The following is a 27,873-nucleotide window of genomic DNA, read 5'->3' as shown; positions in this document are numbered from 1 at the left end:
ATGATGTAGCAATATTGTTGTCCGGTGGAAATCGGGAGAAATTCAGGAGAATTGTGGCCCCGGGAGATTTTCGGGAGGGGCATTGAAATTCGGGACTCTCCCGGGAAAATCGGGAGGGTTGGCAAGTATGGTACCAACACACACTGTACAAGTAAATCTAGTCTACGATCTACGGCCAAAGCTCACGATTGATGTACTCTACTCTACTACGGTCCGATCATCGAACACGACCAGAGTACTCACACTGTACGGGTGAAAACCATGTGAAATCGCCCCGTCGGCCCCTGCTAACTGTTCTGTCTATTGACAGCTGTCAATAAAGATTTATTTGAAAGCACCAAACAATGTCTGCCCAAGCAAGTCAGAGCTTTTCTTTCTCTCACAGTGACCTTGAGAGATGCAGCGCATCTGAGAGGAGGATCGCGCCTGTGTGTGTGCATGTGTGTTGCCCCTTCTCCACTACACAGTTAGCCCTCTACTCGACTCGGTTTAGGTGCTTTTAATCACAGCTGAGTTCTTCATAGTTCCTCCTCAGCGGAGGCTGGATCATGATACTACAGCGGGTCCGTCAGCGCCGCGGTCACCCGAGCTGATTGTGGCAGCGGTCACCAGAGCTGACCGCTGCCGCTCTAATCAATGAGAGCATTTTCCACGACTCTCTTTTTTCTCTCCTTTCGTCAGCTCCAAACTCACTCTTCTGCACTGCGATTACGAACCACAGTGTGGTTTCCAACACAGCTGTCATTTAACTCACATGTCAGAATAACAATAGTGGGGGGGGTTACATCCGCCCCGGAGTAATGTGTTTGTTTATCTGTTTGTGTCTTTTCAGGCGAGCTAGTCTGCACAACCCATGTTTAGATGTTTTCTGTTTATTCGCTGTTTATTTATGACACTTTGCGCATGTGCACTGAGGGAGAAATGCTCTGGTCATCTCGGGGCTCTGCTTCCACTCTGCGACAGCCTCCGTCGTCCGACTAAAGGTGCAGCCACACTATACCTGACCAAATCGCGGAGTGTCGTGTCGTGTCGCACTCACTGAGAATACATTGGTCGCACCGTAGGGTATCCCAGCATGCTTTGCGCGGCGACGGTGACACCCAACGGCGCAACCCAATATATTTTCAATAAGGGCAACTTGACACTCCGCGATTTGGTTGGGTATAGTGTGGCTGCACCTTAAAATTTCTGACATGTCAGAAATTCATCTGACCGCCCGGCGGTGGTTCGGCAGCCGGCGATCGGCCGTTGCTCCCCCCTGTACACTGTACGAATAAAGACGCACGACGAGACGGAAAATCGGGCCTGAGCGTCGCAAGGTCATGCGACTCAAAAATCGTGTCAAAATCAGGTTAAAATCGTACAGTGTATGCCTGGCTTAACATACAGTAAAAGTTGTTGTCAACTCCCCTTAATCTTCCAGTTATCTCTGCTTCTCGTGGTTCTGTGTCACTAAAGCACAGCCTCACTGCTCTCTCTCTCTCTGTGTATGTGTGTGTGTGTGTACTGCATATACAGCCCTGTCTCATCCATGGAATAGAGAACTGTGTCAACAAATAAATCAATGCATGGAAAACTATCCCTTTATAATATTAAAGAGAATATCAACTATGGATGAAAACTTGATGACTGGGTGCTACCCACCACTTCACTGAATATTATTACTTATTACAATGTGGTGTCAGACCTGATGCTGATCTGTCATCACTGATACCAGTTTGAAGCAAAAACACAGAAGCCTGCTGTCTAATCACCTAAGACAAGCCCATCATGCACAGTTTTCATAGAAACATAAAGAACATACATTCACTATGATTAACTCTTAATTTAATTTGTCAATTGTTCCTTTTATACAAGCCAAAGGAAGCATAGTATTTCAATGCTTGAAAAAAAACCTCATCTCTGAGGCCGTAAATGAGAGGACTCAGACATCTTGGTGCAAGATAAAACAGTAAGAAATTTAAGTACCTGACAATTTCAAACAAATTGTAGTTAATCTGAATCAAAGCAACTTCTACAAATGGACACCACATCTGGATGAGACAAAGCAGAAGCTGAAAACCATGAAGAGCCACTGTTCTCAACCCTTTCCTTGATGACTGTTTATCCTCTCCTGATGCAGCTTTGGCCACTTTCATTATTTTGACATAGGAGAAAACAATGATGATGGACATAATCAAGAACTGGACTTGATAAATAGCTGACCTAAGATTATGCTGCCATGTGTGTAACATAAACAGTTCCACTGAACAGAAGTAATATTGTTTGTAAAAGCCAAGTGATGCTGATGCAAAGAAGGTGGAGAGAATGAGTATCGCTGGTACAGAGCTGAGGGCATGAATGATGAAAATACAGTTCAGAGTATTATGCATGGAGCTCAGCTCTCCATGGCGCAGGGGCATGCATATGGCTACATAGCGCTCCAGAGTCATTGCTGCCAGAGTAACTGGAGTGACTGTAATATACAGAAGTACTGCAATAAAGATGATAATACATATCCACACTTCAATAGTAATACTAAAATGGGTGAAGATGAGAAGGATATCAGACACAAACAACAAAAAACTGTCTGACAGTAACGTGACAGCAAATAAGATGTAACGAGCAGTTGTGTAGAAATATTCCTTTTTGAAAAAAGTTATGATGAGCAACAAGTTGATGAAAAGAAAAATCATCACCAGCGTCTGCAAAAAAACAAACTGGGTTTTTAGCAGCAAGTAATCATAACTAGACATTGAGTTATTAGCAGCCATATGTTCATATATTTGTTAAGCAAAGTAACACTTGGTGACACTGCCAAAAATCCACTTTAGTGTCCTTATGTATGCCATCAGTAAAAAATTGGATTGTTTTTACAAAATGATCAAAGTCCGTCTGATTTGCTCAGGTAGTGTGTTACAGACAACACCAAGCTAGACCCTCCATGTTGTCCAAGCCTTCTGAGAAAGTGCTGGTTACTTTAAAGACTCTCTCTCTCTCACAGAGTGATGTGATGTGATGTAACCCTCTCAGGTCTAAGGCTATTTTCTAGGGTATTTCTTTAAAGAGATAATGAGACTTAAAAGTTGAAAGCCAGTTTTTCAAAAAACTTTTCAAATTTCTTATATAAACATACTGTTTCTCATGGAAGATTTTTTTTGTGCCTTAAATGGGTTTAATTTTGTCTTGATTTACAAACTCAAAGCAACTACCAACTGACCTCAGCAAAGAGCTGCCATAGCAGGGTTTTCCCCCCAGAAAACTTGTTAAGCCCGGTGGTAGGGTGGCCCACCGCTGCCAAAGCGTGTTTGTTTTTTTTTGTGACAGGGGCCTGACCCTGACCATTGACTGATGGCAGGGCCCAATAGGTAACAGATTCAAAGCCCCTTATGAGTGAAAAAATATCAAGGACGTTCACATTGCCTGTCGTCAATGATCGACTTTGTAGTCATGTCATCTGATCTCCGGCTGTATGTCTTGGACACTCGGGTGAAGAGAGGGGCTGAGCTGTCAACTGATCACCACCTGGTGGTGAGTTGGATCCACTGGCAGGGGAGGAAGCTGGACAGACTTGGCAGACCCAAGCGTATCGTGAGGGTCTGCTGGGAACGGTTGGCAGAATCCCCTGTCAGGGAGGTCTTCAACTCCCACCTCCGGGAGAGCTTTGACCGGATTCCAAGGGAGGCCGGAGACAGTGAGTCCGAATGGACCATGTTCTCCACTTCCATTGTTGACTCGGCCGTCCGAAGCTGCAGCCGTAAGGTCTCCGCCGCCTGTCGCGCCGGCAATCCCCGAAACACAGCCATCTGAAAAGGGGTACAGATGCAATAATCGTTTCCATATGGGGAAAGCAGCACCCAGTCACTGATGGAGGACATTCACTGTGTCAACATGAAATACTGCTGCCTTTGGGATTATGAAGAACCTATTGTGGCAAGGTGAAGAGGGCCCGGGCGGGGATTAAACCCACACCTCCCGGGTAAGAGTCATGTGCGCTTGCTAGTCATCTTGTCATTGGCCAAGTAGCCAGGGCACATGATCAATTGGAGGCATAGTGACAGGACCACCACTGTCACACTATCACTCAATCATATGATCTCACAGATAACATTATGTGAAGAGTCTGCAGTATGTGACTGGACACCACTTACTGATAGAAGTTTTTGTTTTTGAGAAATTAAAAGGCATATCAGCCTTTATACTCATATGTAAATGCACACCACATCTGGGTGATGCAAAGAAACCTATCTGAGCCCTTTCCATGTTGTAATTTCATTCTGTACCAATGCAGCTTTGTGAATGCCTGTTGATTTTGTGTTTGAAGAATCCTAACCAGGAGTAGGCCTACTTTTTAAGCAGAAAGGATGGGAATGTTGGCATAAAGTTAAGTCAATTTCATCTTGATCAAATGCAATAGTGGTAATGCTATTCATGTGGATAATATACACAATATTACAAATAGTTCTGATTTTGTCCCTTTTGGGAACCTTTAAAAACTATTTGAGAGTGAGGCAAATCAATAAAGTCACAGCCCTGGCAGTTGAGCACAAACTCACAAACCAGATCAAATACCATTGCTTTTATTTTCTGCACTTTGGTTGGGGTCACACTTCTATGTTCATGACAACATGAGCTTTGGTTTGAGTAATAACTACAGGCCGAAAAAAAGAAACAAAAGTTGGTGATGCCGTTTGAGTGTCCAACATGAATAATGTATGTATTGTTCAGAGAGAACTGCTGGGGCACTCAAAATTTGGTCAGTGGTCTATGGCCAAGGGGAATCACTGAATCATATCATGACAGGCTACTTTCAATGTAGATGGTCACATCTGACTATAAATGCACAGAGAATTAATTATCTCCAAAAAACAGGTAGGCATGAATAGAGGAAAAGAGAGTATTCCTGTAAATTGAAGATTGTAAATCTTACTTTTTTTGCTTTCAACATTTATTAAACAGATACAAAAGACAAACCATATAAGTAATGACAGAGTTAATTATTTTTCAAAGGACTTAAGTGTTTTATAGATAAGATAAACATGAAAAAGAATATTATGGACATGATAACGCAAAATAAATTAAAAGAAACATTTAAGTTAGGCAAAAACATTAGCATTGCATTCACAGCCCTACAAAGAAAGAGATGGTAATTTACCATTTACCAAATGTGGAGCTCTAATTTGTCAAATGAAAAAGACTTTTCCTGCACATGCCACAGAGAGTATAGTACTTCAGTGCAAGAAAAAACTTTTCATCTCTGAGACCATAAATGAGAGGACTCAGACACCGTGGAGTGAGATAAAAAGCAATATAATTAAAGTATCTGACATTGATGTACAACATGAAATTAATCTGAAGTACAGCATTTTCTATGAATGGACACCACATCTGCATGAGGCAGAGCAACAGCTGGAAAGCATGAAGAACCACAGTTCTGAGCCCTTTCATTGAGGACTTTTTATTATCTCCTGATGCAGCTTGGGCCACTTTCATGATTTTGACATAAGAGAACACAATGGCAATTAACATGACCAAGAAGTAAAACTGACTTATTGCTGACCGAAGATGAGCCTGCCAGGTGTGTAAGATAAAGATTTCCACAGAGCATTCCCTGGGTTGTTTGTAGAAACTAGGAGAGGCTGATGCAAAGAAGACAAGGAGGACAACAGCACAGGGCATAAAGCTGAGGCCATGAACAATGAAAATACAGGTCATAGTATTGCGTGTGGAGCACAACTCTCCATGGCGCAGGGGCATGCAAATAGCCACATAGCGCTCAAAGGTCATTGCTGCCAGAGTCAATGGTGTAACCATGGTGTATATAGATGACAGAAAATAGAAAATGACACACAACCACATTTGCATCGTCAAATGAAAATAGCTAAAGATGAGCAGGAAATTTGTCACAATCAAGACCAGACAATCAGACATTAATGTAACAGCAAATAAGATGTAGCGCATAGCTGTGTAGAACACATCCTTTATAAAAAAGGTTATCAGCAGCATAACGTTGATGCAAAGGAAAAGTGATACAAACACCTGAACCAAAATGAGCCGGTAATTAACGCTGCGTAATAACAGTTCACCACCAGGATTCAGTGAGTTATTGTTTGCCATATATTTCAGATTTCACTTAAAACATGACATTTAAAATCCCGACACTTGCTTATCCTGTGGTGATTGAATGAAGGAACTCAAAGCTGCAATGACAAGAAATTGTGATTGACCAAAACAAAAACAAAAAAAATGCACATCACCAGCACGGCATCTATGAAGAGTAAATTAGACAGTAATGTATCAACAATTCAAAGGGTGTAAGATCTTTCATTTTGGTAAACCATGCCTCCATTAATGAATGTACTTTCCTGAGCTCAGTGCAGCTTTTTGAGCAACAGCTGTGTATCAAGAGTTTATAGGGACAGCTGTGACACAAGGGAGACATCAGCTAACTGTGTCATCATTGTCAACACGTTTCAGAGGCTATTGCAACTACAGATACATCATGTGTCTCCTCCAAAAAGTTTTTTTTTTCTTTCTCAGAGATGCATTTAAACTATATAGATATCCTGTGTGTGTAAGAATACAGAGGCCCTCAGAACTCAATTTGCTGCAACTTATGAAAATGCATACTGTTATGTGACATAATATTTCCCTTCAGATTTGACTATTTTTCTTGTAGCATATTGCAGGATGTGCAGTTTTTGCTGTTTTTTTTTTTTTTTCCAGTTTCACATACAAACACGGGGTGTGAATGAACCTCTCCCCACCCCTACTGTTGAATCTCTGTGTTTTACATCCTGGTCTTTATATTTAGCATTGCATTGAATGGCTTTAGGGATAGCAATGTCAGTAAGTTCATTGATCACCAAGAAAAACTACACTATGACATTTTGTTAAGACTCTCATGGTCTTCAGAGGATGTATCCTAATGACAGTGGTGAATCGAGGCCGGATGTACGCTGGGGCAAGAGGGGGCAACGCCCTCTTAAACAACTGTCCTACCCCCTTAAATGAAACTTTTAGATGTTGAGAAAGAAAATAATAGATTACCCACAAACTTAATATAGACAAAATATGCTACAGTAGTTGAAAAATCCGCTGGAAAAGGCACAAATGAGATGATAGGTTTCATCTCTTCTTTGCTCCTTTCCTCTGTGCGCTGTTTGTATGCAGGCTCACACAGCACTGCATAGCACTGATCAAGCTGGAGTTGTAACGGGCTGACTCGCGGTTGTTGAAGCCTGGACCCGACACGGATCGATACACATGCATTAATTTTTGTTCCGAGCCTGGCAAAAAAAAAAAAAAAAAAAAGGAGAAGAAGCCCGACGGCAGCCTGGCCAGGCTGAGTATAAACCCGACTCGAACCAGACGTCCGGTCAGGTTGGGCCGCAGTGTTGCCAACTTGGCGACTTTGTCGCTAAATCTGGCGACTTTCCAAACCCTCTTGGCGACTTTTTTTGTCAAAAGCGACTAGCAACAAATCTAGCGACTTTTTCTAGTGATATTACAAACGTTTCTGGACCTGAAATCACGTTATCACAGCTGTTTTCAACGAGCAGCAGCTCCACTAAAAACACTAAAAACATGTCAGCTAGTCTAATCCTCCAGTCAACGGCCCTGACCAAAGGCACCGGCTCATAATTTGGAGCTGGCTGCCCACTGCTCCTCAGGGATGGGTTAAATACAGAGAAAGAATTTCACTGTACTGGGGCGGTTTTTAGCTCAGTTGGTAGAGCACCCGCCCCATGTGTTGCGGCTATAGTCCTCACTGCAGGCGACCCCCGATTCGAGCGAGAATTTCACTGTACTAGCTGTATGTGTGACAAATAAAGTAGGGGAGCGCCGGGTCGATTGATACACAGCGATTTCCTCGAAAACCACGCAAGCTTGAGCTTTCAGATTTCGTCACTACGTTCAGCACGCAACACCTACCAATCCCGGGGAAAGCTTGTGAAATGACGTCACGCCATTCAAAAGTTATTCGCGCGAACCGGTTTTCGACTACGGTAAGTAAAATGTTACATGTGGTAGTTTTTTTGTGATCAAAAGTTGTATTGTGTGTTTCATGCAATAATAACATGACCCAACAACAGATGAATTCGTACAGGTCCTAAGGTATGCAATGTCATAGTTTTCAAGTTTAGAGGCAAAACAGGTTTAAGTGTCAGTAGTCGCTGGAGGGACGATTGATACACCTGTTTCAAATGTCCCTCACGCCACTGTGCGTAATTGTGGTCACATTGCGTGATCAATATCTGTATAAATCACTGAATTAATAGCTGTTTTGCAATGAACAACAACTGATTTGAATGAACAACATGTATTTTTAATAAACACCACATATTTTTAATTAACAAAATGTGTTTATGACATGAATCAACAGATATTCAGCATAGTGAGGGAAAAATGCAGAGGGTAAGGAGAAAGACAACCAACCGTGGGCAGGTTCCAGCAGAGGTGTATGCCAGAGCTTGCAGGGAAGTGACAGCTGGCAGCACAATAAGACAGGCAGCATTGGCAAATAAGATCAGCCATTCAACATTGGCACGCTACCTCAGGCAGCAGCCATATATTATGGGCTGACCCCTAAGGAGGTCAGTGTTCTGAAAAGGGACAGGCACACCCATGTATGCTATGCACACATTACAATGAATAAATAACAAACATATACACACACACACACACACACACACACACACACACACAATAATTTAAGTTAAAAACCCCTTCAGGTCCGAAAATTTGCTTACGAGTTGGCTGTCCACTTTGCTTGTCCTTTCCCTGCCCCGTGGGAAACCAAGAAAATGGCGGGCAAGGACTGGTTCACTGGTTTCCTCGAGCGGAGTGGCAGCCTCTCTCTCCGTCGCCCAGAGGCCACCAGCCAGCAGAGGCTGGCAAGCTTCAACAGGAACAACGTGGAAGCGTTCTTTACTAATCTCAAGAAAGTCCTTGACCATCACGGGTTCCAGGCAAAGGATGTGTGGAACGTTGACAAGACAGGTATTTAATATAAAACAACTATACACTAACAACTAACTACATTCATAAATAGAAACTATGTACACAGATCTATATCAATGAGAAAACTACAGACACCATTAATAAATAGAACTATCAATATGAAAACTACATACACATAAATACATAGAACATAGAAAGACATACAACAAAATTTCATGAAAAATGTTAAATTAAAAGTCAAAAGTAAGAGTAATCAAATTCATCATGTCATGTGTTTGACAGGAGACACCACAGTCCAGGTGCCGGACTGTATTGTCGCTGAGACCGGCCAGAAGCAGGTCGGCTGCCCCCCCCGGAGAGGGGGACCCTGGTCACCATGGCCCTGGCAGGCAATGCCCAAGGTGACTTCATACCACCATTCTTCGTCTTCCCCCGTAAACGGTTCAAGGACCATTTCCTGCGAGGAGGACCCACTGGCTGTGCTGGCTCCAGGAACCAGACAGGCTGCATGAAGGAGGAGGACTTAGGCCCAATCCCATTTCTCTTTTTTACCCCTACCCCTTCCCCAACCCCTTGCCCCTCGCCCCTTGAAACGGAGCTACAAGGGGTAGGGGTAGAAAGTCAACCCCTCCGACTTGGAACACCCCTTCAACAATCACATACGTCATCACGTAGTCTCACTGGCTTTTACGTAAGCTGATGCGGCGAGCTTTTGCCAGAAATCAAATAGTCGTGTACCATATAACTTAATAAAATAAGATAAAACGTAATGCAGGCTGATCGGTTCATTGTAAAACATTTATTTACTGATGTAAATGTGGTGATTTCTGTACATTCAGAGCCCAGAGGCAGCGCTGCCTGCTCCTCTGTCTGATACATGAAGCTTCACTTTTCATTCAAATAAACTAATGCTACTGCCACAATTGTCAGATTTCATCTATGAGACCAACATTTAAAGGTGTACAGAAATGGCCATTTGTCCTGTTTGTCACGCCGAGTTGTCACAAGCTGCAACATGAGTTTACCCGAGTAAGGAAAACGAATTTGATTGGTCGTTATCGAGCGGGCGGGATATTCAAAGCTTGGGGCGAGCCCGAGCTCCGTGTGTGTGTGCGTGTGTCAGACGTTTGAATGACGGATCCAATATCAGTGGCTGGTGAATCGTGTGCAGGCTGACGTATAATCCGTGCGCCTGCATTATCCAATGCGGAAAAAAAAACTACACTAAAATACACACTTTCATCCCGGATTTACTCAAAAATTGAATTTTGCACAAAGTTTGGGCTACATCGTCTGAAAGATGAGTTATTACACTAATTTTATGACCCAGAGTGGGCTTAAATTCAATTTTCTTTTCTGTACACCTTTAAATGCTAAAAAGAATTTAACATGCCGGTGGTAAACCTCTGAAAACCTGCGGGTAAGTTAATTAGCGATCGCCTTCTCTCCCGGCGGGACCGGGACGAGGACAGCGCCGGTGGAGCAGCGCTGCAGACGGCTGCTGCCTCTGTGAGGAGCCGCTCCTCCTGGAGCTTCACTTCTCCGAAAAAACGTCGGAGCAAACTTCTAACCAGCCGTCATTTGGGTAAACTAACCGCACATTTGGGACCTAAACAGTTACTTTCTCGCAAGAAAAAATATTAAAACTTAATAAAGTGACGTAATAACAGCGCTACAGCAAGAAATAAAACAGCTTTTCGTTTTACAGCCACCGCTGCCGGTTGCCGCAAGATGCATTCTGGGAAACTTTTCATACCCCTCCGTTTGGAGTGTGCCTCTGAAAAATCTCCGTTTGGAGGGGTATGTAGCCCTACCACTTCCCCCTACCCCTCTGTCCTTACGGGAATTGGGACACCCCTACCCCTACACGTGAACGCGCAAAACGGAGGGGTAGGGGTAAGTGGTAGGGCCAAGGGGTGACATGGGATTGGGCCTTACTCCTGTTCCTGGCCCACTTCGCCAGGCACACCCGGGTTGTCCCACCTCTCCATCACAGCCATCGACCTTTGCAGGGCAAATGGGATAGTCCTGCTGTCCTTCTCTTCTCACTGCACCCATAGGATGCAGCCCATGGATGTCAGTGTCTTCGGCCCCCTTAAGGGGTATGTCAACACTGCGGCGGACAGGTGGATGAGGTATCACCAGGGCCCAACATCACCCTTCATCGTGGCCAAGGCATTACCGGATGCAGCGACTGTCCTCCAGTCCTGGGATCTGGCCATTTACTGTAAATCCTTTTGCATTTAAAGGGATAGTTCACCCAAAATTCAAATTTCACTCATTATCTACTCACCCTCATGTCGACTAAGGGCTGGGAGAATTTTCAGAGTCCTCCGTGCCTTCTCTGAGTTACGGGGGGTTCTGCGAGGTTACACCCCGCCTTTCCGAAAATAGACTTCCATTCATCGTAATAGCGGGGTTTTCTATTTTTTCTAAAGACCCTGTTATTCCGAGAAGGCTATTGGGGAAACCCCCCCACTCCGAACGAACAGACGGACATAATCAGAAAGGAACCGGAGGCTGTATTTGGGGTCAAACGGATCGTGTGCATAATTTACTGCAAATAAGCAAATACTTCATATTAATGACATGTTCATTATGCTTCTAGCCTGTCTAGCATCTACCTGGTCTTTTTACTAAACTTAACCAACTCCTTTCTTCATTGCCTAAGCCCAACCAAAGCATCTCCCTCAGTCAGCTGTCAGCACGAGCGGCGGCTGCAGCAGCCTCGCGCCCGTGTGAGCTCAAGCCGGGTTCAGCCGCGCTCGAGCGGAGCAGGGGGGAGAAAAAAAGTGTATTTCTTTTACTGTGTGGGAGATCTCCAACAACGGAGTCGGGGAGAAAGCAAGTGGGACAGATCTGCCCAGTCCCTGAGCGGCGCACGTTTCACAGACAAGCCGCAACACAGAGGGCTCAATGGGGTGTGTCCAGGGGCAGTTTGCAATTTTCATTTATTGCACGGCGAGGGTTAGATTTGAGATTTCACCGTGGAAGAAGGAGGCAGCAGTGAAACGGGAGGAAACTGATGTTCTGGTCAGGTCCAAGCTCGCAGTGTCCGAATATATGGTCGCGCAAACAGACCTCACGGGCTGACTGTGCTAAAATAGTCTGGGAGGGAGGAGGTCACTGAAATTGTTATCCAGGTTTGCTCTGACATATTGAGAGCTGTTGCCCAGTAAAAAAAAACAACGCACACACCCCTTTTCCATTAATAAAGACACTCATATTTAGTAACTTATATTTAAACCCGTGTGCACAGATCACAACATAAACAAACAGCTGTGCGTAAAGGAGGCATCACGGAGCGTTTCTCTTTTTCTTTTTTCTTTAGAATTTACCTGAGATGGGAGATGTGAATATCTGCTCACTATCTGATGCCGAGACTGATTGTGGTTTGCTGAGAGAGATGATAGTTTATTTGTTTTCAGTTTTTCATTATGGTCGCTTGACGATGCGGCCGCTTGCCCACTAATAAATAAATAAGTAAATAAATAAATATAGCGGATCATCGTAACGGCACAGTGCGTAGTGTCAACACAGCAGCAACATGCAGTCATCCACCCTCACTGTCCTGCTCTTGGGACATCCACGGCTGCTTTTTTGTCCTAGTCCCTCCCTGGTTTCATCTGTGTTAATTCAGTCAGGCTGAGTTTCCATTACGCATGCCGACAGCCTTTGATCTGTCATCAGTGTGACTGGACAATCGATATAGATATACGTGTATGTGCTGATTCAGATAGTTACAATAAATAGGGGTTATTGTGATTATTAATCGCATTTAAATGTGCCTGGAACTGTGGAAACCTGCCTGTTAGGTCTTGGTGACGTGTGCGCACTGCGCGCTGGGCAGTCAAAATACCAGTCCGCTGGCTGCGCTTCGCCTTGCGCCAAGAGTAGACCTGGTTGGAGCTGGCGAGCTGTCGGCGCGGCCTTTTAACACGAAATTGTAGCTGTGCCAAGCTAAATCTGTCGACACCTCCCCCTGCTGGGCCACCACACCCATCTCGGCGCACCGCAGTTTACCAATTTACCAAATCCGCTGCACACGCTGTTGCACTGGAGGAAATTACCATTGCGCCGGCCTCACCAGGCTTCGCCGCACTGCGCCCCCCTGAGTTGCGCCAAGAAATTAGAGCCCAGAGTGTAAACAACATCACACAGTTCAGCACCTTGGACAGCTGCAGGTAGGGGTGGTGGTGGTATTTGGGGGTATTTCGTAACGGGAGCGTGCCTATGTTCCCACAGCCCTATGTTCCCTCTGGACTCTCTCTACCTATCTGGACTCTATCTATCTGGCCTGTCTAGCCTCTACCTGGTCTTTTTACTAAACTTAAAGGGATAGTTCAACATTTTGGCAAAATGGCCCATTGCCATAATAGCTATAGTCATAGTAGTAGGTTCGTTACCTTTATTTGTCGGTGCAAGCTATTTTTAGAACGGAGGAGCGGAGCGTCTGGCTGCTCAGAGCTACGCTACGGAGGCTAATGGGATTTCTTGGTTTCCCTCATCAAACTCATCAAATACAAAATCCCAAAACTCCAAAACGCTTTCGTGGACAAGTTGTGACCTGCACAACCACCACGCTATGAGATAATAATGGAACGTTACGAAACGGAGCCGTTTTCGAGGTAAATACAGGGTAAATACAGAGACTGCTTGCTGAAAAACTGTCCCTGAACGCAACGCGCATCAGCGGTTTTGCATGAATTTACCTCTTAAACAACTCTGTCTCGTAACATTCCATTATTATCTCATAGCGTGGTGATTGTGCAGCTCACAACTTGTCCACGACAGCCTTTTGGAGTTGTTGGGTTGTGTATTTGATGAGTTTGATGAGGAAAACCAAGAAATTCCCTTAGCCTCCATAGCGTAGCCCTGAGCAGCCTTCTGCTCCGCTCCTCCGTTCTAAGAATAGCTTACACTGACAAATAAAGGTAACGAACCTACTGCTATGACTATAGCGATTATGGCAATAGGCCAATTTGCCAAAATGTTGAACTATCCCTTTAACCAACTCCTTTCTTCATTGCCTAAACCCAACCAATGGTGGGACCAAAGGGCTGTGGGAACATAGGGCCTAATTTTCAGTGACAACAAAAGTTAGAAATGAGGGAACATAGGGCTGAGGGAACATAGGGCCTAATTTTCAGTGACAACAAAAGTTAGAAATGAGGGAACATAGGGCTGAGGGAACATAGGGCTGTGGGAACATAGGAATGACCCCTTTCGTAACAGTGGGGTGTCGGAGTGGAGGTGTGTCGGAATGGAGAGCCGACGGTCCGCGCAGCAGTATTTGTCCATATAATGGTTGTGAATGGTGCTCACTTTTCTTCATCCAAAAAGACACACCAAAAAACATCCAAATACCTCCATACTGCTCGTCTGTAATGTCCCTTTTGTATTGAAGCCCCGACCTGAGAAATTGTAACGAAAAAAAATAAATAAGTATATATTTTAAGCTTGTTTGTAGCGGAAGCTCCCAGTGTCTCGGTTCACTGCTCTTTCTGTGTCAGTGCAACCGGCAGAACAATTTCTTTTAATCGAAATGCGGATCTTGACAATTACGCACGGGACAAAAATATTTGTTTGACCTATTTATATTGTGAGAAATTAGGGACTGTTCGTTATTTATGGAATGGGCCACCGGAGGAAAATGGGGGGGGGGTCATGTCATAATATTCTTTGTTGAGGGGTGGGTCCACTAAAAAAAAAAGGTCAGCGAGGGGGGGTCATTCAACTTTTTGTCTGGAGGACACTGCAATGCCCGCAAAAAACAAAAACAAAACAAAAACGGGACATTTCAAAGCTGCAAGCACTGATGACAATGAGAGCAATGGCCCCCAAATCACAACGTTATTTTATATTGCTATGGTCTGCCCTGAGTGGGTCTCGAACCCGGGTCTCCCGCACCGCAGGCGACGATGCTAACCGCTTTGCCAATAACTAAATGAAGACTTTGCACGCGAGTTAGCACGTCTTTTATGGGTGAGTGAGTTTAACTTCAGTACTGTACAGAGGCTATGAGCGCCTCGTACGTTCACGTTGCTTTCGTGAATTGTAAACACACAGACGCTCCCTCGGTTTTAGCGTCCAGCAGTTTAGCGGCTAATTCAACTGCAGTGATGGATAACTCTACCAAAGAGGCTGAACGACTTCATGAACTACATTTGAGGAATAAACGGCAGCTTTACCTGACGGGAGACCGACGCCTGAGCTACGGAAATCTCACCTCATAAAAACAAGAAATAAAAGACCACAACAATAGACAAAATAAACAAAACGTAAAAGTATAAAATCAGGTATTAATTCAGTATCCGCAGCCATTTGTGGCAAAGCTGTGCCAGTTAAGACTTGCCTTTCAAAGGTGCTAAATAAAGGGGGTCCGCCCGCTATTCAGACATCCTGCTATTCCGACATGTTTCTATTTAGACATCCCGCTATTACGACATCCCTCTATCTAGACATGCCGGTAGTCCGACACTTTTTGATAACGCTATTCCGACACGTGGTCTTTTTTTTTTTTTTTTACAGCTGCGATACCCAGGCGCGTCTCTCTCTCTCTTTTCTTTTCAGCATACCTATCACCGGTTTGATGAGGGAGTGATGTTCTTAATCTCAACAACTCAACTATCAAGTCACAAACAAAACTGACACACATGATAAACAAACAGAACTATGCTGCAGTTTGTCAAGTTAACCTGTCACCTTCAGCACCACGGACAGCGCCGCGGAGAGCTGCATCTGTGAGCGTCTGGGCTTAGGGCCTGGGGCCTCATTTATCAAAACTGTAAGTAAGCAGTGTAAAACTGCTGCTACTAATTTTTTTGCTTAGGCCTACGGCGAAAAGATACCCAAAATATTTACACCTTTTTCAGATCTATCAAACTGTGCGTGCACAACTCTCCACAATTTCTCTCTGATAAATCAAACTGGATCCAAGAATGGTGCGCAGCTGCGCACGTGAACACACCTCCGCCCCCGGAATGCCTAGACACAACCATATATGGTCAGCATGTGCATATTAATTAGCCATGTGCGCTCTGTGGAGCGGCAACAAAGTGACAACAAAGTGACAACGAAGACAACGGGCGGAGGGTGGGGGAAAGAAAGCGAGATACATGGCATCGGGCAATAAATCAGTCAGAAAAATGATCTTGCATTTTAATAAGCCTCCCAAATCTCAGCTGCCTGTGTGTTTTTAAACTTGGAGGGTTTGTTTTTTCTTCTCTTATAGGCCTATGTATTTGTGTATGAGAAACAGTGTCTCAGATGAAAAAAAGTAAAGTGCCGCTACTCCGACAATGAAAAAAAAAATGTCGGAATAGTGGGACGTTTGAAAAATAATGTTAATGCCGCTATTCCGACAATTAGAAGTCAATGTCGAAATAGCGGCATGTCGGAATAGCAGCATGTAACCAAATAAAGACACAAAAACTGCCACCGCAATCTATTTCAGGTTTGGTAAATCACATTGCGTGCTCTAAATAAATCTATTTGCATCTACTCCTCCCAATATTTTGCGCGTTCTGACAGAAACGCCTATGCATTAAGGCAAACACACTAGATGGATTACACGTGCAATTTTGCCCGTTTAAGGGACACAATCTTCGGTGCGCCCGGTTAGTCAGCATGTGCAATCCTTTAGTAGATGGGATCATATGTTCCCCACTTTGTATGGGACCGGGGAACATAGAACCCTTTTTCTAAAAAAAGGTCCTATGTTCCCCGCTTTTCCCCAGAAGGGTCCTATGTTCCCCTCTGTGTCCAGACTGGGGAACATAGAACCCTTTTTTAGAAAAAGGGTCCTATGTTCCCTGCTTTTCCCCAAAAGGACCCGTGGAACATGCAATGTTTGTACCCATACCTGGACGTGGAGTTGTGAGTGACTTGGCATATTTTTGCCTATTTTTGAGTGAGAAGTTGAGTTGTGACTTTGAGTGAGAAGTGTAGGCTAATTGTTATGCAAATACCGCCATTTTTGACATCGCACAATGCATTGTGGGTACGCACCGACGCACTCTGGGATTGAAAGCGTCCATACAACGCAGCGCCGTGCTCCGCGGCTCTGACAGACGGGTCACGGCCGCAATGGACACAGAAGATAACTTTAGTAATATGACGGTTAGTCATAAATGTAAACAGAATCAAAATAAAACTAGTGAAACTAGTAAATCAACTTGGAGCTCGAGCGCTTATAAGAACCAGGCGCATATTTGCAACAGGCTACTTATTTTTGCACTGACCAGCACCAGACCATTATGCACAGAACAAGGAGGTCACTGCAGGAACACTGGAACAAAACTACTTTCCCCCCCGACATATCTTTATTGACATCAGACAATAAATACGACAGCTTGTCTGTGTTACCACAACACAAGGAGCTGATCAGAGCTTCTATTAGTCCAGCACAACCTGTCACGCTCCCGTGTTTGTGTGTCTCTGTGCACCTGCACGCGAGAGAGCGAGCGGGAGGAGCCGCTGACTGACAGGTGAGGACGCTGTAACACAATAATATATTACTATTAAAGGAGTCATCACCCGGAAAACGCATTTTTCCTTGTTAAAACATGTATACTGGTGTTGGACCTCAGTGGAAACTTGCCTGAAAACCTGGGGTTTGAAAGTGGCTGAGTTTTTTGGTTTGGGCTCTTTGTTTAAGCCAGAGTAGCTCATGAGGCTGCACACCACAAAATTACGAGATTTTGATTCTGCTCCTACGGTGACGTCACTGTGGAGACTGCTTTCATAAACGCACCTCTCTTCCACCACCCCGACATCCGCCGCGCCGCCATTACTTATTTTTTTATTTCCCACTGTAGCGCTGTTATTTCGTCACTTTATTAAGTTTTAATACTTTTTCATGCGAGAAAGTAAGGGTTTAGATCCCGAATGTGCGGTTAGTTTATCCAAATGACGGCTGTTTAGAAGTTTTCTCCGCGTTGGGAGAAGTGAAGCTCCAGCGAGCTGCAGCGAGCACCAGAGGAGCGGAGAAGTGACTGTCAGCAACCCGCCTGCAGCGCTCGTTTAGCCGGCCGAACGACATCGTCATGCCGCCGGAGGAAACGGTCGTTAATTTATGAAGTTTTAATGATTTTTCATGCGAGAAAGTATGGGTTTAGATCCCCAATGTGCGGTTAGTTTATCCAAATGACGGCTGTTTAGATGTTTGCTCCGCGCTGGGAGAAGTGAGGTGCAGCCTGCTGCAGCGAGCACCAGAGGAGCGGAGGAGTGACTCCTCAACCCGCCTGCAGTGCTCGTTCAGCCGGCCGATAACGACGTCGTCGTGCCGCCGGAGGAAAGGATCGTTAATTTATTAAGTTTTAATATTTTTTCATGCGAGAAAGTAAGGGTTTAGATCCCCAATGTGCGGTTAGTTTATCCAAATGACGGCTTAGAAGTTTGCTTCGCGTTGGGAGAAGCGAAGCTCCAGCGAGGCAGAGGAGCGGAGAGTGACTCGTCAGCAACCCGCCTGCAGCTGCTCGTTAACCGGTCAAACTACGTTGCCATGCCCGGGGAGGAAACGGTCGTTAATTAACTTACCCGCAGGTTTGTAGAGGTTTACCGCCAACTGGTTAAATTCTTTTAAGGAGATAAATGTTGGTCTCATTGATGAAATCTAACAATTGTGGCAGTCGTATTAGTTTGTTTGAATGAAAAGTGAAGCTTCACACAGAGCAGCAGCAGCTTTGCCCCGGGGCTCTGTAGCCTCCGTACAGAAATCACCACATTTGCATCAATAAATACATGTTTTACAATGAACCGATCACAGTTTTGTTTTATTTTATGAAGTTGTATAACATGGTTACGGTACATGACAGAGAGGGTTACACCCCGCCTTTCCGAAGCCCCACCTTTCCGACAATAGACTTCCATTCATCGTAATAGCGGGGTTTTCTATTTTTTCTAAAAACCCCGCTACTCCGAAAAGGCTATTGGGGGAAACCCCCAGTGCGCAGTGCGCATTGATCCTTTTTTCCTTTTTGGGGTCAAACGGATCATGTGCATAATTAACTGCAAAACAAGCAAATACTTCATATTAATGATAATGTTCATTATGCTTCTAGCCTGTCTAGCCTCTACCTGGTCTTTTTACTAAACTTAACCAACTCCTTTCTTCATTGCCTAAGCCCAACCAAAGCACCTCCCTCAGTCAGCTGTGAGCACGAGCGGCGGCTGCAGCAGCCTCGCGCCCGTGTGAGCTCAAGCCGGCTTCAGCCGCGCTCGAGCGGAGCAGGGGGGGAGAAAAAAGTGTATTTCTTTTACTGTGTGGAGATCTCCAACAACGGAGTCGGGGAGAAAGCAAGTGGGACAGATCTGCCCAGTCTCTGAGCAGGGCACGTTTCACAGACAAGCCACAAAGCAGAATGTAAACAACGTCACGCGGTTCAGCACCTTGGACAGCTGCGGGGGGGAGGGGGGGGGTGTCGGAGTAGCGGTGTTTCGAAGTGGGGGTATTTCGGAACAGCGGGGTGTCGAAGTGGAGGTGTGTCGGAATGGAGAGCTGTCCCCGACAGAGAGCAGCATAGTATGCGGTTTCCAATACGGCCTGCATGTAGCCCACTGGGCTCTGTCCTTCCTGCGTCCAATCAATGCGCGCCTCATTACATATTAATACAATGAACATCCGGACCAGTCAAAACCTCGCGCTTACTCTCACGAGACAAAGTTGCAGTATGAAAAAGTGTCAGAACAAGCTCTATGTTTGAATTTAAAAAAAAAAATGTTTCCAATAAGTTTTAAGAACTGATTCAAAGCCATTTAAGGGGGATTGGATACATAAAAAACCAGGTGATGACTCCTTTAAGGGATGTGAACATGTGTCAGTACCGGGGTACTTACACATTTAAAACGGTACCATACTGCGCTTAGATGGGACCGGTACTTTCGCGCACCACCACTGGCATGCTCTCTCTGTCTCTCTCTCTCTGTCTCTGTGTGTGTGTGTGTGTGTGTGTGTGTGTGTGTGTGTGTGTGTGTGTGTGTGTGTGTGAGAGTGAACACAGCGAAGGAGCGCTACGCGGAGATGAATTAATGGAACGATATTGCGTTGATGGGGGGGGACGGGCTCATGCGAAAATTGAAAAACATGTTGGTACCGATACCGGTACCAAAATGTTGGTATCGTGACAACACTACCGGAAACATAGGTACGCTCCCTAGTAGATCCGGCCCTAAGTGTCAGAGGTTGTGAGCTCAAGCCTTAGCTCATGCACAATAATAGAATAGAATAGAATAGAATAATGCTGATGTTCTTGTTGTCTTCCTATTTTGTCTGAAATTGCCTGGCCCTGACCATTGCTGCAAAGCAGCTTTAATTTAATATCATGTATAATAATAATAATAATGTTACACAATAAAATATATTGCCTGTGATGGCTGTTTACCATCACAAGCAATATATTTTATTGTGTAACATTATTATTTAATTCATGCTCAGAAACCACAACAAATTGATTTCAAACAGTGTTTTAACAAGGCAATGAACCCAAGCACGATAAAGGCTCCCAGTTTAGCCATGTTATCTAAACTACCCATCTAGACAGACATGTGATCAGGGAAGTACTTCTTTGAAAGTTTGAACAACACTGCTGAGTCATGTGTGTTTGGCAGTTGAATTTCAGATCGTTGTCATTGTCTGATGTGTGCACATAGCAACCAGCAGCATGAAACAGGGAGGTATCATTGGGGAACAGTGATCATGACACAGCAGTCATGGTTTGTTTTTTTCCATACGGATTTAGACTCCAAACGGCACAGTGAAGATAATGAGGTTTTTGTTGCTGTTCTTGGAAGGCAAATGAAGTCCTATGAAACTCATTAGAAATAATTGGTTCATTAATTATTTAAACTCTCAGTTGTTGGTTTGAGTGAAGATGGATGACACAACAGGCTAAAAAATAGAAATAGTTCAAAAACTATTGGTTTGTCATACTGTACATTGAATTTCAGACGCCATATTCAACATTGCTATGAATGGCAAAATGTTTGCATTACATAAAATGTTTTACATTGTAAATTAGATTACGTTAGTGTCTAACAAGCAACAAACAGGCTATTTAAAACATTCTATAGGAAAGAAGAAGATAAAGAGAAATGTGAAATATAGTATAAAGGATGAATTTCTGGATGATGAATTCAGATAGATGGGACAGATGGTGCATAATCTTTGATATTTATATATGTTTATAGCAATTAAGAGCAGCAAAATATGATCTGTGAAAACACCAAATCTTGTGGAAGTCTTACAGCAGGGCCCTCTGGTCAACTCCATGTCAGATCTTTGTCACATCTCTTTCTTGCTGTTTATGTTTCTTCTCAGTATCTCTACAGAAAACAACCAAAAGACGTCATGTGGCCAATAATGATATCAATGATAAAATAGTAAAACAGTAAATGTTTAATGTAATGTGGAGAGAGGAAAGAGTAATTAAAGCCGCAAGCGGCGATGATCGGGCCCTCGCGACCCCATGCCACCCAGGCCTGTGTGGAGCGTGTGTGGCGCTGTAGCGCTGCCACACATAAACGGAAGACAGAAAGTCCCCCGCTGTATTCAAACTGAAACATGGGATTAAATGTTGATAGGGAGTCGTGTCAGAGTAAATATGACGATCAGTGATGATTGAACAGGCGCGATTCAGCCACAATGTCTGAGCGACCCAACGGTAGTCCGCCGTTGTTGTTGTTACGTCCATAGACTGAGGAGCCTGCTGCAGTGGTGTGTGTCTCTGGTTACAGGTAGAGCGGTGGGGGGCACGACATCATCGTTTCAGAAAAAAACAGTTTTTCCACTGGGGCGGCGTTTTCAGATTTTCCCACTCTGGGACACGTTTTTAAAAAATCCCCTTTTCACCCTCCGAAAACGCCGTCCATCTGGACGCGATGCCAATCCGATAAAGTAGCCTATTTATCCAGATTCAAAAAAGCTGTATCCGTCTGGACCGGGGCCCTGAGTGAGTGACAGCGCTGTCCGCTGTCTCGGTGCTGAACGTGTCACTGCTCGTGAGAGAGACACAGAGAGAAAGAGACAGGGAGAGATGGTCAGGGATGGCGCTGCGCCGCCGCGCTGCTGACAACAGGAGAACTGTCACCCGCGTGCATGTTCATAATCCAGAATAACGTTAATGAATTACAGTAATTATGTAAAAGCCAAAATGATTTAATACAGTAGCCATACCACCAATTGATACTTAATGATATACAGTATATTGATGATATTTTTTTTAATGTTTTATTTTTTTACCAGAGTTCACCGCAGGCCTTTTTTGGCCACAGGCCCTAATGCAACGGTATTACTTGCATTAATGGTACTTTTGCGGAGGAGGAAGGGAGAGGAGGAAGGGAGAAAAAACCTGGGAGGAGCGAAAAAACGCAATGTTTCGTTCATCTAACAGGGGGCGGTAATCAGATGTGGGCAGATGAGCTCAGGGGCGGACCTTCATCACACATGTGAAGTTTCGAGCAAATCGGACAATGCATGAAGGAGTTATGATAAATTGATGGTTCATCCACCAGGGGGCGGTAGGAGCGTAACAGAACATGGGCTGGTGCATTCAGGGGCGGACCCTGATCACACATGTGAAGTAGGAGCAAATCGGACAATGTTGATGTAAAATACGGCATTTCCTGTTTCCACAAGGGGGCGACATGAGTGAGATTGCTTATGAGCACATGGAGACGTTGAGGGCGGGGCTCTGATCATGTACCGAAATGTTGAAGCAGTTTGGATGAAGTATGTAGGAGAGAGAGCTGCTTGAATATGCATGGCAATGGATCAAACATGGCGGCGCAATAGCAGCCACGCCCCTTGACGTAGAGAAAAGCTTTTAATAACTTTTAATCAGCATAGTCTCTGGATGATCTGTAATCGATTTGAAGTTGATGGGACAAAATCCCTAGGCCAAGTTCGTTAAAATACAACGTGTGGAAATCATGCCAAAATGACACATTAAAATAAAAATGGCCGACTTCCTGTTTGGAGTAGACCATTGGTGCAAGAGACTTTTTTGTTCCTCGGGACAACTAACACATGTGTACCAAATTTCATCTTCCTGGTCCAAAAGAATCCTATGGGCATAGGCGCCGATTCCGTGGGTGCTCCGGTGCATGAGCACCCACTGACCAGGTAGAGCACCCACTGGGGGCACGCCACCAGATGTGCTGTGGCCCCTCAGCTGTGTCTGTGGGTATGTGTGTGTAGCCTACGAAGGAGTATTAGGACCAGCCAAAAAAAAAAAAAAAAACAGCAAAATAAAAAAAAAATCCGGCACAAGAAAAAAAAAGTCAGTCAAGAAAAAAAAAAGCCAGGCAAAAAAAAAAAAAACTGCAGAGGCTTGACCACGTAGCCTACCACAACAAAGCGACAAGCGACTGTCGGCTCAATGGCAGCAGCAGAGTGACAGACAGGCTGCCAAACTCTTCAGCGCCATAAAAGTGAACAATAAAGCCGATTAACTTTGACTCAATGCCAGAGTATGATAATGAAAACACGAATGACTTCCGTGTCCAACCCCTGCTGCTAACATACAGCAATCAGCAATGCATGTTCTTCATTGCTGTCCCCCATATTTATGGCTGCCCCCCCCCCAAAAAAACAAAAACAAACAAACAAACAAACACACACACACAATCATTTATAAGTTACATCATAGAGACGTCATATGAGCTAACGTTTAGTGTGACTAAACGTGACTGGAGACACCTCCGTGACTAGACCACCGCGATCCAAGTCTCTGCCTCCTCCTGTAGTATTTACAAATACAAATACTATACAGGATAGGCCTATCTCCTCTCCTCCTCTCCTGGTATTTGTAGTATTTACAAATACTACTACAAGAGCCTGTCTGTCACTCTGCTGCTGTCATGGAGCAGTCAGTCGCTTGTCCCTTTGTTGTGGTACGTGGCCAACCCAGCAGTTTTTTTTTTTTTTTTTTTGCCTGGCTTTTTTTTTTTTCTTGTGCCGGATTTTTTATTTTTTTTTCCCTGACTTTTTTTTTTTCCTGTGCCGGATTTTTTATTTTATTTTATTTTTTCACCTGACTTGTGGAGCTGTGGCTGGAGAGCAAAAACAAAACTCATTTTTTTAATATTTTGGCCTGGACCGGCCGGTGACAAGCCTTTCCTCTGCTTCACCATGGAGCTCTTTCAGGCCACAGTGTCTTCTTCCACACTTGTGCCCTATTCTCATCTCTATCTTGATAGCTGGAGCTACTGTCAGATATGTATATGACAGAAGGCCCACATATGCTTTAGCTTTACACTGCTGAATAGTTGGAGCAGACATGTCCTGAGATTTTCAGCCTTATAGAATTAGCCTATCTTTTACAGCAGACACACACACACACACACACAGGACTCGGACCGTACGCAAATATATTAATATCAAATTTTCACGCTGATGTTGCATGCACAGTTTCATGCATTTTGGGGCATGGGAAAGGCTCCAAAAAATGTGTACTACAAATAATAATATTAATATACAAAGCAATTCCAATAGGGCCTTCGCCGACGCTTGTCGTCGCTCAGGCCCTAATAAAGTTAAATGGACTGTACTTTGACGTATGGTATATTCTGGAAATTATGTGTCCTTTGTTAACTAGTCTTCATACATTTTGTCCTGTTTTGTCTGTGAAATGAAAGTTCTGGATGCAGGGTGACACAAAGTGTGTGAAAGAAGTTGTACAATCAAAAATAATGCTTGTTCATTTTATTGATTCAGACAAAGATGGTAGACACTGTTAATCCAGCTAGAACATCGAGCTCTTGGTGTTGCAGATTTCTAGATAATCATCTAATACAAGTCAGACCAAGTCAAAAACACACACAATTGTACCATATAATACATGTGACAAATAAATAAAAAAAAACAAGAGAGGAAATATGAAAACAGTTACAGTTACAGTTGGCATAATCAGATCAGAAACAAGAGTACAAAGGTATGACCCATATCTACCTTAAAAATTTATGCTTGATGTTAAACCTGTATTCATCATAGAAATGTATCAGATCATAATGGAGGATAGGGCACTGAGAGAAACTAAACTGGGGCATATTCAGGGATTTGTTGTTTTCAATGAATATTTCAATTTCAGCGAATATGTTTCATGCAAATTGGCTGTAGTTTCTTGCACTATCAGAGTTTCAATTTGTTAGATGATCATTTTTTTTGTTGTACAAGCTGCGAGAACACAGTGTCTTAGTGCAAGAGAAAACTTTTCATCCCTGAGGCCATAAATAAGAGGACTCAGACATCTTGGAGCAAGATAAAATGTAATGTAATTAAAGTATCTTACATTAATATATATCATAACATTAATCTGAAATACAGTATTTTCTATAAATGGACACCACAATTGAATGAGACAGAGTAGTAGCTGGAAAGAATGGAGAATAACTGTTCTGAGCCCTTTTTGTGAAGACTTTTTATACTCTCCTGATGCAGCTTTGGCCACTTTCATGATTTTAACATAGGATGACATGATAGTAATAAGCATGATCAAGAAGGAAAACTGACTTATTGCTGACCTAAGATGACCCTGCCAGGTGTGTAAGATGAAGATTTCCGCAGCGCATATTCTGCCCTGGGTGTAGAAGCTGTACGTCACAGATACAAAGAAGATGGAGAGAACAACAATGCAGGGCACAGAGCTGAGGCCGTGAATGATGAAGATGCAGCAAAGAGCACGGCGTGAGGAGCACAGCTCTCCATGGCGCAGGGGCATGCAAATGGCCACATAGCGCTCCAGGGTCATTGCTGTTAGAGTAACTGGAGTGACAAAATTATACAGCGACGACACTATGTATAGAAGAAGACAACACCAAGTCTGAATGGTGACCCGATAAAAGGTCATGATGAGCAGGAGATTTGTTACAATTAAAATCACACAATCGGACAGTAATGCATTAGCAAATAAAATGTAGCGCATAGTCATGTAGAAGACATCATTCATAAAAAAGGTTGTGATCAACATAATGTTGATGCAGAGAAAAACTGAGATCAAAACCTGAATCAAAATGACCTGATCACTGATCTTCCGCCGTAAGAATTCATTATCACCCAGTGAGGTGTTGTTAGCTCTGTCTGTCAACATGGTGATTTAATACAAAAGGCAGCGTCACTATTCATTTGATCCTGATGATCAGGACAAAACGGTAAAAATGATGTGTCTAAACTTCACCTGTCAGTATAATCTAAAATACTCCTAACACTTGTACCTGGTTAGGTTTGTATTGATCAGTGAACACACATCAGTCTTTTAAAGATCCAGGTGAGAAGTGTGAGATCATTCCATTTACCGAACCCTCCAATTAATTACATGTAGCCTACTTACACAACCTGCTCTGTCCTCTGACAGTCACTGAAGACACAAGTAGAATACAAGGGGAATGATAGCAGCTTTTAACTTTGAGCTGTGACGTCAACATCACTATGCAATACGTATTCTCTTCACATTGCAGCTGACACTGGGTGAGGACATGAAACACCCTGGACATGTTGGTCCATTACAGGCCTGACATATAGACAAACAATGACATTCATATACTATAATATACTAGTATAATTATATTATATACTTATCAAGAAATGGTAATTTGAACAAAGTAGCCTACTTGTAACTGATTTTAGTCTGATATATCTTGGCACTAAACTTTTTCACTTACAAAAGTCAAAGCATTTTGGGCCTTTTAACTGGAGGGCCTTGGATGACCCTGTATTTTCTTTCTTGCTTGTCCTCATTAAAGTGAATAAGGATGCAGTGTGCCCACTTTTTCAGCAGTGTTCTTGTGTTTGCATTGTGTGTTAATTTTCCAGCCTGGGATCAATAAAGTACAGAAATCTTATCGTAAAAAGTTCACTGCTTAATCTTACACTATCAAATGTGTGGCCTGTACAGTTAAAGCAGAAGTAAGCGATCCGGTCGTTTTCGCTAATGCTGCGTTCGAGGCAGGCTTTTGAAATCGTAAATTACAGCTTCAAGTCACAACTTACGACTTTGTAGCGTTCCAGGCAACCCACCCGTGTTTTTCCCGACCTGTTTTACCTGTGAAAGTCACTATAACGGCCACTCGTAACTTCCGACCCGTGAACTCGTACCAGATCAAACTCGTACGACTTCACACAGGTCGGAAAAACACGAGTTACGAGTTGCCTTGAACGCACCATAACAGTCCTCGTCCCTACGTCTCCACATGCACGGCGTCCCTTGGCTGCACACACAGCCCTGCATGCCGTTCTCTCTCCTCATTGGATAAAAACTGTAGGATACGATAAATGTTTTCTCCTCGGCTCAGAGCAGAGCAGAGTGACTGACAGACCCCTGTTTCGGTCCAAACACTCTATGTAAGTGATTGCTGTCAGAAGATATAACTATTTAAGACTTATATTAACACAAATATATCACTTACTTCTGCTTTAACCGATAGTTAACTTTCACACATATCATGAGGGAATACCACTCTCTGACACTCTAAGTGTTCGCCTGTTTTTCATCAAATACAGTTTTCTCAGCATAGACATCATTATAATTAGCTGGTTATCTTGTGTGTGATCATAAACTCCAGTGAAACTAATTAAGAGCAACTGTTGATGGCTTCATTAATTATTTAAAAATTGTTTTGCTGATGTTGGCGCCTACATCTGTAACAGTGGGAAAACAAACAAAAAACTAGTAGAAGCTGACACCTACAGGGGAAGACATGAAGAATGCAAAGACAATGTTTTTTATTGATCTTTTGAAAAACCTTGATTAAAACCAGTAGTTTACTGACAAAATGAAATACAGTAAATAGATTATTAATCTGGTAGGTGGCTGGTAAAGCCAGTAATCTTCGATAATCAGCAAAAGTCCTGCATCTTTCAACTAGCACAAGGCGTTTTGTGGATTTATTTTAGCAATGTGACTCGGTTTATGTTTCTATGGCACTGAGTGTGAA

At 43.7% G+C, this 27,873-nt stretch overlaps 2 protein-coding genes across 2 annotated transcripts; both read right to left on the bottom strand.

Moving 5' to 3' along the window:
* Positions 1-1,835: 1,835 nt before the first annotated feature.
* LOC310996312 (odorant receptor 131-2-like) lies at positions 1,836-3,785 on the bottom strand (the record flags this gene model as incomplete). Its single annotated transcript, XM_083985688.1, has 2 exons — positions 1,836-2,684; positions 3,702-3,785. The coding sequence occupies 2 exons, from the start codon at positions 3,783-3,785 to the stop codon at positions 1,836-1,838; spliced, it is 933 nt and encodes a 310-aa protein (XP_083841814.1).
* A 1,369-nt stretch (positions 3,786-5,154) lies between these two features.
* On the bottom strand, positions 5,155-26,030 carry LOC310996310 (odorant receptor 131-2-like; the record flags this gene model as incomplete). Its single annotated transcript, XM_083985686.1, has 2 exons — positions 5,155-5,534; positions 25,454-26,030. 2 exons carry the CDS (start codon positions 26,028-26,030, stop codon positions 5,155-5,157), a joined length of 957 nt encoding a protein of 318 aa, XP_083841812.1.
* Positions 26,031-27,873: the final 1,843 nt, after the last annotated feature.

The sequence above is a fragment of the Trachurus trachurus genome, assembly GCF_905171665.1.
Source record: "Trachurus trachurus genome assembly, chromosome: 13".
Taxonomy (NCBI): Eukaryota; Metazoa; Chordata; class Actinopteri; order Carangiformes; family Carangidae; genus Trachurus; species Trachurus trachurus.
This window is presented reverse-complemented; position numbering and strand designations above follow the sequence as displayed.